Here is a 10,628-nt window from a genome sequence, read left to right on the forward strand (position 1 = left end):
GCCCGTTGCGACAAGGCGGCCGGCCACCAGGTGTCCGGCAAAATAAGTTTCGCAATGACGCCGACGGCCAAGCCCACACCCAGGACCTTCGCGGTCGTGTACAGACAGCGCTTCTTTTCAGGTCTGGTCTTCGCCTGTGCGGCCTCCATGTCCCCGCCGTCGTTCCAGCCCTCAGTCTTGCAGTCCTCAGTCTTCCACCGCACCGACCTGAGTAGCGTCGGCAGCCAGTCCTCGGGTACCTGGGCCAAGAGCCCCTCCAACTCCGACGGGTCTATCGGCCGGGTGACAGCCACGATGACGTCGTCCACCTGGTCTCGACGCTGCATCTCACCAACCCCGTTCAGGATGGCGTGCACGTCGTGCAGGCGTTCGCCAAAGATCTCGCGACACAGCGCGTCCACAGCCTCGGGCTTGTCTCGAGGCCCGTCGCGGTCCAGCCGGCGCCGTAGAGTGCTCAGCAGCGCCGCCTCCGCGCGCGCGTCGCAACTGGGCCCCTCCTTCGGGCGCCACACCATCATTCGGTCCCAGTGCTCGAACCAGTCGTAATCCCGGCCTTCCACCACCGTCGTCTCCATCGTCAACGGCGTTCGCTCGCCGACTGTCTCCACCTCCACCTCAAACGCCGTCTCGGGCGCCAACACCAAAGCCGTCACCTCGCCGCCACCCGCGCGTATCGTAACTACCTGTGCCACACAATCGTCCAACTTCGTCTGGCTCCCATCCGGACCCATCAATACTGACAGCAACTCGCTCCCTGGCACGCCGCTAGACTCACTCTTAAATGTACGCATTTCCTAACAATGTAAAAAGTAAAATTGCTTGTCAAATTGTGGCTTGTGAGACGCCGTTAGGCGAGACGCCATCATGGCCTTCTCAGACACCATCATGGTGTCCGAGCAGTCATGGTGGCGCATCATCGTGAAGACTCTCATGTGTGTGCTACGCAAGCGCAGCACAAAAAAACTGCGGTTGTAACGCTGCGGTGTGTCCGGTGCGAGGTCGAGGTCGAGGTCACCCAACGGGCCAGGGTCCTCTCCCACTCTTGAACGGGAAAAAAATAAATCAGGTTGATCTAAATAAATCAGGTTAATCTAAGTCCGATCGGCGTACTGGCAGATTAGGCTAGGAAGTTTTACGTGTGAGTCAGTTTACAGAACCCTCAGGGATCTCTCGGGCTGGCTGATGGCACGCAGCAGGACCACCTGGGGTCAGTCTCACGGAGGACGGCACAATTGACTGCAGCAAAACAGGTCCACACCGCCCACCTTCACATGCCCAACCTTGCGCCACTCGGGATGATGAACTGACACTTACCGAAAGAGTCCACCCGATGGCGTTCGTAGAAGGGATGGATCGAGTCCCACTCGGCCTGTTCTACATGGCAACACACGCCTTTGAAATCCGACGCGTTGGCGCCGTCTAAAAAGACCAGCAAGCCCACGCTTTCCTGGTCCCCTTTTGTCTCCTCAAGTACAATTAAGTTCTATCCAGCCAGTGCCTCGACCCATGCCGCTAAGGCGACCCATGCCGCTAAGGCGACCCATGCCGCTAAGGCGACCCATGCCGCTAAGGCGACCCATTATCCATTGTCGTTCCTAGCAAAGTGAGCCTCGCCGTCATAGCCTTTAAAGATGTGCTCTGCATAGTAGATTTGGCCACAGCCACCACGTTAGAAGCACGTAGGCCAAGTTGAACTTTCCTACATCTCCGACAAGAAAACAACTCACCTAATTGGACGCCCACTGATGGGTGCCATGTGAAAGTAGTGATGGTCTCTCTCGACCGCTATGTTGACCGACACAGCAACATCGGGTCATCATGGACTTGAAATCTACTGGGCTTTGCCCGCATTGGTTCAAATCCAGTAGCTGAAGGGAAGGTTTCACACAGCACTAATTTTTATACAAAAGACGTGGAACTCTACGTCGCTCATGTCCGTAGGCAAGCCGCCGTGCCTCGCCCGCCGGGTAAGGGCTTTTAATAAAATGAAGAGTGAGCAACCGCAGACTGTTGTGTCGTACTGGTCCGCTGCTGACGTGGTGCTGCCTGCGTCGCATGAAGAGTCCTCGTTGTTGATTCTGGTAACTTGCACTGCTACGGCTTCTGGCTCTTTCTTCACCCGACAAAAAGCTTCGGCGGGCGAGACATAACAACTGAAAGCCGCCCTCGCCCACTGACATACCACAGATGCAAGTCACCAGAATGGACATCGTTTTATGACGCAGGCAGCGTCACACCTGCAGCGGTTCATCACTCGCGGCACCGATCACTTGTGGCACCGATCACTTGTGGCACCGATCACTTGTGGCACCGATCACTTGTGGGCAAAGTCGGGAAACGCACCTCCAGAAGTGCGTCTACTCCAACAGCTTCCAGCCACATCAAAGGCACCTCATTTGAGTGCCTCGCGTCCATCCCTATCAACGTCACCACCGGTGCCAGTCCTGTTGTCGGGGTGCGGGATCTGTTGTGTGCGAGCACAGCAGAACTCGCGCAACTCTGAACCACTCCGTACGTCCGCTCCGTGCAAAGCCTTCGAAAACCCCCGGTGTGCTCCCGAGGTCACTCTCTGACCAACAACTCACCAACTCTTCACTCACTGCCCAGACCTCTCGTCGCCGATCAAAACTGTCGTTTCGTGCGACCAGCCAGCCTGTCAACAAATCCTTCTAAGTAATCTGGGTTACCTCGTTTGACTTTCTCGTATGTGTTCACGCGATACGGGGGGGAGGGAGGGCCTACCAGCGGACCTACGCTTGGTCTATTCTCAAAGCATCTCTGACCTCGTGTAGTTCTCTCTCGACTTCGGATCAAACGTTAGACCCTCTACCCTAGACATGCAGCTTCGACGGTTTAACTCATGCGACCCAGCTTGCTTGGCATCTTCCTTCGGCTGGTAGAACCGAAACCGTGCCTCTCCGCATCGATACTCGCTTCATCGTCGTCGCCCTTGTAGCACCCCAACATCACCCACATGTCCAGTCCGCAGTGCTGGCTGAGCCGTCGTGCTTGAGTGTGGTGGACCCTGCCAATTACCCACCGCGACAAGAGACGATGCGACAGACCAAACGGTCGCCTTTTCGGCTAAGGGACGGTCGGCAGACAAGAACCATCCTGGGTGCGTTCCGCAGCGACCGGTCTCGCCCGATCACAACAGCCGCCTATATAAATGCAGGGGCCGGGATTGGAGCCTAGTGGTGGCATTCGACGATGACCGAACGAAGACGACTGGACGAAGACGACTAGACGAAGACGACTAGACGAAGACATTCCACCAGGCCTTGAGGTCGTGGCGCAGTCACTTCTTGAAGCTTTCCGAAGGTTGTCGCCGCCGAGCGAGCTGTACAAGCGGCGGTGAAGTGGCCCGCAGAAACGTCGGACTCGCTCCTAATCCATGACGCCCGGGTTGCCATAGCTAGCATCCATGAGAGGCCGTTCATAAGCACAGACGGGGCCCTGGTGGCATTTTCAACTAGCGAGCCTTGTATTGTTTAGAGCAGAGTTGTCAATGGCGCAGCATCCTGATGGACGGCCAAGCACCCGGCGTAGTGATGCCGACAGCGACCACAGGTCCGCCGCCCCGGGGCCCGCCACACTTAGACCACTCGCGTTGTTGTCAACACCATCCTTACGGCGCTTTTAATTTCGTTCCGAGCCTCACTCCAAGTCCAAAAAAAAACCACGCTAACTCCCCTGAGCCACTCGCAACCAAGCCCTGCTTCCAGGTCCCAGCTCTCGGGTTCAATCCAAGCAAAAAGGGACACGAATCGCACTGAAATACGAATGGCATTTTCAATACGCACGTGAAATTGGCTCCATCATTCTGTCAAAACTGGTGACACGAATGACCCTGTGACACTAGTCCTGTGACACTAGAGATGTGTGGAATTATCGTTCCTGACGAGGTCAAATGGACGTTCAATCAAGAGGTCAAATGGACGTTCAATCAAGATCTTTGCGGGCTGGTAGCAGTCTGCATACCATTCGAGAAGTGGGCAATCGACGGCTTAATCCCCGCTTTCGGGGTTGGTTTCTTCGTAGTTGTGCTGAGCGGTGTTGTGCTCGTAGTTGTGCTCTTTGTTGTGCCCTTTGTTGTGGTGCTCTGCTTAGTAGATTCGGTCGCGAGGAACGTGGGATCCGTAGTCGAAGTGTCCTTGGAGACGTATGCGGTCTCAGACTTTGTGGCGTTAGTGACGAGGCTACCACCCGTCGTTCCTTGCGAGGCTACCCATTCGCTCACTGCTTTCGGGGATGTGCTCTTAGCAGTTGTGCTGAGCGGTGTTGTGCTCTTTGTTGTGCTCTTTGTTGTGCTCTTTGTTGTGGTGCTCTGCTTAGTAGATTGGGTCGCGAGGGACGTGGGATCCGTAGTCGAAGTGTCCTTGGAGACGTATGCGGTCTCAGACTCTGTGGCGTTAGTGACGAGGCTACCACCCGTCGTTCCTTGCGAGGCTACCCATTCGCTCACTGCTTTCGGGTTTGTGACGAGCTGTGTTGTGCTCTGCGTGGTAGAGCTGGTCGCAGGCTCGGTGGCATTAGTGACGTGACCACCGACTGTAGGGTCCGTCGAATGTTCGGCTGTCATCGAGAATGAGGAAGTAGGAGAGTCGGTAGCATTTGTAAATAGAGAACTGATTGCCCTGTTGAGATCTTGGTAGGCCCGTCCTAAAGTGGACGGAGTTTCATGTGTGGTAGTTTCAGTCATCGAAATAATATCGGGCGCCCTGTTAACTAGTGAAGGGAGTTTTGTCACAACTGAAGTAACGGCTCCATTGTCCATGCCTTGTGTGGTGTTGTTCATGCCTATGGTGGTCAACATGTCATTGGAAATGGCAGAGGTTCTGTCTCCGCTGTTTTTCGAGACGGCGGTGGCGACCAAGAAGATCGTCCCCAGGGCACAGCCGACGCCGGCAAGTCGCCATCGCAGGGTGCAGTGACGGTTGAAGCCTGCGAGGGCTCTACTGATTATGTTTCCGCCCGTTTCATTTGGTCCGTATTCGGTAATTCCATCGGTAGCGGTGCTATTTGCCACCGGCTTCGCTGGGAACAAAGGTCTCCATTCTGCGGAGGCGTACCTTAGATGGGTCCGAATCTCCTCGGGTTCTAGGCAGCCGGAATAAACCACGGCTACCTCATCCTCGCCGGTTTCTAATGCGAGCTGCTCGGCCCGTCGCCTTCCGAAGATTTCGCTAATGATGTTCTCGCAGGCCTCAGGCTGAGTTGCGTCCAGCTCCAGGTCAGCCAGTCGCCTCATCAGTTGGCTAAACACAGCCACTTCCGCCTTCGAGATTGTCTCCGGCGGCACCTCGGGATTTACCGCCACCACCACCGGGTTCGCCATCATGGGGTTCCCTGTCTCAGGGGTCATTGTGTCTGGTGTCACTGTTTCAGCGTTGACTGTTTCAGCGTTGACTGTTTCAGCGTTGACTGTTTCAGAGTTGACTGTTTCAGAGTTGACTGTTTCAGAGGTCATTGCCTCAGAGTTCATTGTCTCGGGGCTTTCAACGTCGAAGCGATCGCCCGGCGGGTAGATCTTCAGTCGGTCGAATCTTTTGAACCAATCGAAGTTCTGGCGCAGCACCAGTGGAATGGACTCGAACCCGTCGGAACTATCCGAATCATTCGTTCCTTCCAACGCCTCAAAAACACCTTCTGGGGCAGCGGCCACGGCATACACCATAGCGCCTTCATGTGTGGTGAAGTAAACCATTCGTGATACACATCCGTCCAATTCCGGCTTTGTGCCATCCGGCCGTAGTATTACTGCTAACAACTCACTCGCTTTTGGGCAACTTGACTGTAGACTCGCTATTGTTCGCATGACGACGTATCACTCGCTTTTATCCGCTATCTGTTCGCCAAAAAAAAGACCTAACGACAACTATCAAGTTTTATAGCGGTAAAGACCAATAGCGGTAAAGACCAATAGCGGTAAAGACCAATAGCGGCAAAGAGCCGCTTGTTCAGCCACAGCGACTCATCCAGGATGCCTGGTGACTATAGCGACTCCCTCAAGCACTTCGAATTGATTTGCACGAAAATACATTTCTTGAGTCGGTCATTCGTTATGTCTCAGTGCTTGAGGTTCGGGACCCGGTGCGTGTGTTCGACCCGGTGCGTGTGTTCGGTGCTCACACACCCGTCGACTCGTGAGCACTCGCTCTTGTCGCTAGTGGTGGTGCAGGTCGGTTTTATTGCTGGTCATTATTTGTCCCAAAAATTCACTGGTAGCGTTCAACTACATGTCCGTCAACCAACCGAGCTTAGCTTTACTTTTAAGAGACTTTTGGCGAACGTGTCCAGATCCATAAAATATCAACACACGCATGAGGGTAGTCGCTTTTTCTTTTCGGCCGTGTCATTGAAAAAAAATACCGGCCAAGAAAAGCTCCAAGCTGTGCCCAAAAACGGGCATGTAGACCCTGTGACGTATGTACTCACCGGCTGCGTTTCCTAGTGCCGTAAGTGTCCGTTCAATCACTGCGTCCGGGTGCGTGCAACATAGTAGAGTCGGCTACAGGGGTGCGGCACTTGTAGTTCCAGTCGCAGAGCTGGTCGCGTTGTCAGCCATCTTTCCTTCTGAGATCGACCGTTCAAGTCTCGGGGTTGTGCTCTGCGAGATTGCACTCTGCATGGTTGCACTGAGGTTAGTAGAGTTGAGCGTGAGGCTAGCCGCATCCGTATCAACAATAAAATCCCAAGACTGCGTGACCGCAGGCTGTATGGCAACAGAGGGGTAGTTACTGACCGTGGCATTCGTCGAGTGTTCACCACCTATTCGTTCGATACGCATTGTGTATGGGAGAGGGGAAGAGACGGCGGAAGAGCGTTTGGCAAATAACGGTCTAAGAGCATCCGTCACCGTTTGGTATGCTTGTTCGACAGATGAGAGATCGGTTGCCCCAATGATAATATCAGGCATGCTAGACGTGTTGTCGGCTAGCGATGCTTGATCGTGTGCCGTGGTCAGTGTGAGATTGTTTAGCGAGCGGTCCAGAGTGGTGTTGTCCGCCAATCTGGGAGCCTTAGTCTTGTCCCAGCCGCGATACTTCCCAGTTATCCAGACCCCAGCGAGGACGGTAAGGGCGCCGCTGAGGAGACCAATTCTCCAACGCATAGCGCAATCGTTAGAAATAGCGAAGGGATCCTGTTGGAAGAGGTTCCTCCATTCGCGGGATGAGTTACTCAGGAGGTTCCGGACCTGTTCGCTGTCCAGCGGGCCGCAATACTCCACGGTTACGGCATCATTGCTGTTGTCTCGTTCCATCATCTCAGCTCGTTGAGCACCAAATATTTCGTCAAGCAAGCTGCCGCAGGCCTCGGGCTGAGTGTCATCAAGCTTCATATCGGTCAGGCGCCTCATCAACTCGTTAAACACAAGCACTTCTGCTCGGGAAATGGGCTCTGGTTGTGGCAGCACCTCGGTCTGGTCCACCCCGGCCTCCACGTCCACGTCCGCCGTCCCCATGTCCGCCGTCCCCATGTCCGCCGTCCCCACGTCCGCCGCCCCTGCGTCCGCCGCCCCTGCGTCCGCCGCCCCTGCGTCCGCCGCCGCCTTGGCCGCCGCCTTGGCCGCCGCCTTGGACGCTGCCCACTCCATTGGCAGGTAGAACTTCAGACGGTTGAACTCGTTGAACCAATCGAACGCCTTTCGCTCCTTTAACGGAATCTCTTCGAGCTCTCCCGAAACGCCATGCGGCTCGTTCTTACCCTTCAAGGCATCAAATACGGCCTTCGGCGCAACCGCCGCCGCATACACCGCCGAACTCAAGGATGTGCCCTCGTCCGTATCTGGTCTTGTAACAAAGCGGACCATCCTCGGCACACACCCCTCCATACCGGGCCTCGTACCATCCGGCTGCAACACAACCGCCAACATCTCTGCCGTTCCGCCACTCGTCTGTAAACTTGTTATTGTTCGCATCCTTTCCTTTCCTTGGTCCACCGAAAAAATAAAAAATAAGCGACTCAACAAATTTTGGCAAGCGCCGACACCAAGAACAGGTGTCCTACTTGGCAGATATCCTAATAGCTACATGACACACGGGCTATTGTACGGAACCCTCCATAAAACTGCCTTGTTATCAGTGCCTTGTCGTCGGTATGGTTGTGGGAGGGGTGTAAGAAGGTGGGCACGAGCTTGACGGGTGGTTGACCTGGTGGTCTGAGTTTCAGGTTTCGGGAAAGAAGGATCGAATAGGTGATGGTGGTTGTTAACCCTAACGATCTCCTGCCGCGGTTTGCTGGATCGGTCGGTATCGAGTTCAGGGCCTGGAAGCGAAGTCGTCGATAAAGGCCCAGGTCGTCACGACGAGACTGGCTGCTGCAAAGCATGCCACCTGTTTCTTCGAAAAGAGGTTCGTGTGTAAGGGCCAGCGAATGTGCGGCCGCGGCTTTGAACAGTACGAGTAGCATCTTAACCCCCAGCGTGTAACACAATTGGCGGTTGCTCTTCGAACGACGGGTGCCCATTCCTCTAATACCTTGCCGACGAGCTCGGAATCACCGGAGTCAAGTTTCCTAGAAGCAAACACGTGAAACTTTACATCGCCTGTATCTTGTGGGTGCTGTTCCCCTTCACCCCGACCGAAAAGCTCCCAGAAAATCGTCTCTCTAATATCCTCATCCAAAGGCTCCTTTTGGTTCAAGAACGTAGTTAGGTTGTTGCATATAACCGCCTTGGTGTACTGGGCAGGGTGTCCAGGCACAGAGAAAAGCTTCAGTCTAGTAACACCCTCAAAGAGGTTGTCACACCATACTGGCCAATCCGCGTCCGGATTCAACTGATCGGAAGGAGACATAGCTGTTGCCTCCAATGCAATATCGTACTTCTGCAAATCTTCTTCCGGTGCCAAAGCCAGAGCCCAAACAAAGCCATCTCCGTTGACGGCAAGGGTCAAGAAACGTACCCCCAATTCTTGCCCAACCTCCGGCCGTAGTCCCTCACTTGTCACCAATGCCGCTAACAGTTCCGCCCCTCCCCGCTGGGAATTCGAAGCCTTAGGTGTCCTCATTTTTTTCCAACCGAAATTTCACTTTGAAATGCGGTCCGTTAGGTCAACCTTGACCAAGACGATTCTCTGCTGACCGCGAGCTACTGACGGACGGGAGGCCGTGAGCACGACCAATCAGCCATGCTCCACTTACGCGCTCCCCTTGCTCCACTTACGCGCTCCCCTTGCTCCACTTACGCGCTCCCCTTGCTCCACTTACGCGCTCCCCTTGCTCCACTTACGCGCTCCCTTAATCCCCGTCCCAACGATTTTCTGCTAAAGAGTTAGTTCTGGGGTGAGTGTGCATAAAATTCTCGACACTCGTTCCTCTCCCGAAATCAACCTACCTCTCCCAGTAGCCTCTCCCGGTCGGTATGTCCGTTGAGTGTGCCTTAGGCAGCAAGTTGGATGGATGGTTGGAAAGGTAGGACGGTTTTAAGTAGTTCAGCAGCGGGGTCTTGAAGGAGGTCAGTGACTCGTTTGAGGAAGGTGACAGCTTCTTTGCCGTCGACGATGCGATGGTCGTACGTGAGTGCAAGGGCCATGACAGGTCGGGCGACAATAGAGCCTTCGCGGTCTACGACGGGTTTTTGGTGTATCCCATGCATGCCTAGGATGGCGGCTTGAGGAGGATTAATGATGGGTGTTCCGACCCAGGAGCCATAGACCCCGCCGTTGCTGATGGTGAAGGTTCCGCCTTCCATTTCGGACAGGGTAAGTTTATTAGCGCGCGCTTTAGTCGCAAGAGCGAGTACATCTCGCTCAAGTTCCACCAAACTCTTCGCCTGGGCATCTCGCACTACAGGCACCACCAGACCCGTCGGCGTCGCAACTGCCACTGAGATGTCCACATAGTTACGCTCCAACAACGTCTTGCCACCATCAACCAATGAACCATTCAATCCCGGAAACTCCTCCAATGCTTTCGCACACGCCGCAATGAAGAAGGACATGAAGCCCAATTTCACACCATACACACGCTGTATTTCGGGACCCAATTTCTTTCTCAACGCCATCACGCCACTCATATCCAATTCCTGAAACGTCGTCAACAGCACGCCCTCAGTCTGAGCGCTCTTCAAACGCTCCCCAATTCGCTGCCGCATCCGACTTAATGCTACCCGCTTCTCCACCCTTCCCGATTTCGACCCCCCAGTCGCAGATAGAGCCGATGCGTTCTCTGCCTTCGCTTTCTTGCAACCCTCTTTCTTGCCTTCCGCCTTCATATCTTTCTTGCCTTCTGCCTTCATATCTTTCTTGCCTTCCGCCTTCATATCTTTCTTGCCTTCCGCCTTCACATCTTTCTTGCCTTCCGTGTCCAGTGTGAATAATAGGCCTCCTACTTCTACCGTGTCACCCTCTGCGGCGTTGACCGCAGTAATTACGCCGCTCACAGGCGCATTCACATCCACCGAAATCTTGTCCGTATCAATCACCGCCACCACTTCGTCCGCCTCGACAAAGTCCCCCACACGCTTGTTCCACGTTTGCACCGAACCCTCCGTGATGGACTCACCCATCGTAGGGATTTCCACGGTTATCGACTTGCACCGCGCGGCCAACTTAGGTACCTACCAAAAGACCTATCGATCAAAGTCGGAACCGGCAACCAATTACGGGGAGGGACCTCGGGGGGGG

The 10,628-nt window shown here is 54.7% G+C and overlaps 5 protein-coding genes across 5 annotated transcripts; all 5 read right to left on the bottom strand.

The window, feature by feature from the left end:
- Positions 1 to 239: 239 nt before the first annotated feature.
- GNI_161350 (hypothetical protein) lies at positions 240 to 791 on the bottom strand (the record flags this gene model as incomplete). The annotated part of the gene is made up of 1 exon (XM_011134755.1): positions 240 to 791. A coding segment is annotated over one exon (552 nt), but the record flags the coding sequence as incomplete, so codon positions are not given.
- A 3,155-nt stretch (positions 792 to 3,946) lies between these two features.
- Positions 3,947 to 5,677, bottom strand: GNI_161360 (hypothetical protein; the record flags this gene model as incomplete). The annotated part of the gene is made up of 1 exon (XM_011134756.1): positions 3,947 to 5,677. One exon carries the CDS (start codon positions 5,675 to 5,677, stop codon positions 3,947 to 3,949), a length of 1,731 nt encoding a protein of 576 aa, XP_011133058.1.
- Positions 5,678 to 6,511: 834 nt separating this feature from the next.
- GNI_161370 (hypothetical protein) lies at positions 6,512 to 7,921 on the bottom strand (the record flags this gene model as incomplete). The annotated part of the gene is made up of 1 exon (XM_011134757.1): positions 6,512 to 7,921. The coding sequence occupies one exon, from the start codon at positions 7,919 to 7,921 to the stop codon at positions 6,512 to 6,514; it is 1,410 nt and encodes a 469-aa protein (XP_011133059.1).
- A 340-nt stretch (positions 7,922 to 8,261) lies between these two features.
- On the bottom strand, positions 8,262 to 9,011 carry GNI_161380 (hypothetical protein; the record flags this gene model as incomplete). The annotated part of the gene is made up of 1 exon (XM_011134758.1): positions 8,262 to 9,011. One exon carries the CDS (start codon positions 9,009 to 9,011, stop codon positions 8,262 to 8,264), a length of 750 nt encoding a protein of 249 aa, XP_011133060.1.
- A 371-nt stretch (positions 9,012 to 9,382) lies between these two features.
- GNI_161390 (dihydrolipoamide succinyltransferase component of 2-oxoglutarate dehydrogenase) lies at positions 9,383 to 10,510 on the bottom strand (the record flags this gene model as incomplete). Its single annotated transcript, XM_011134759.1, has 1 exon — positions 9,383 to 10,510. The coding sequence occupies one exon, from the start codon at positions 10,508 to 10,510 to the stop codon at positions 9,383 to 9,385; it is 1,128 nt and encodes a 375-aa protein (XP_011133061.1).
- Positions 10,511 to 10,628: the final 118 nt, after the last annotated feature.

The sequence above is a fragment of the Gregarina niphandrodes genome (assembly GCF_000223845.1).
Source record: "Gregarina niphandrodes unplaced genomic scaffold scaffold00050, whole genome shotgun sequence".
NCBI classification, from domain to species: domain Eukaryota; phylum Apicomplexa; class Conoidasida; order Eugregarinorida; family Gregarinidae; genus Gregarina; species Gregarina niphandrodes.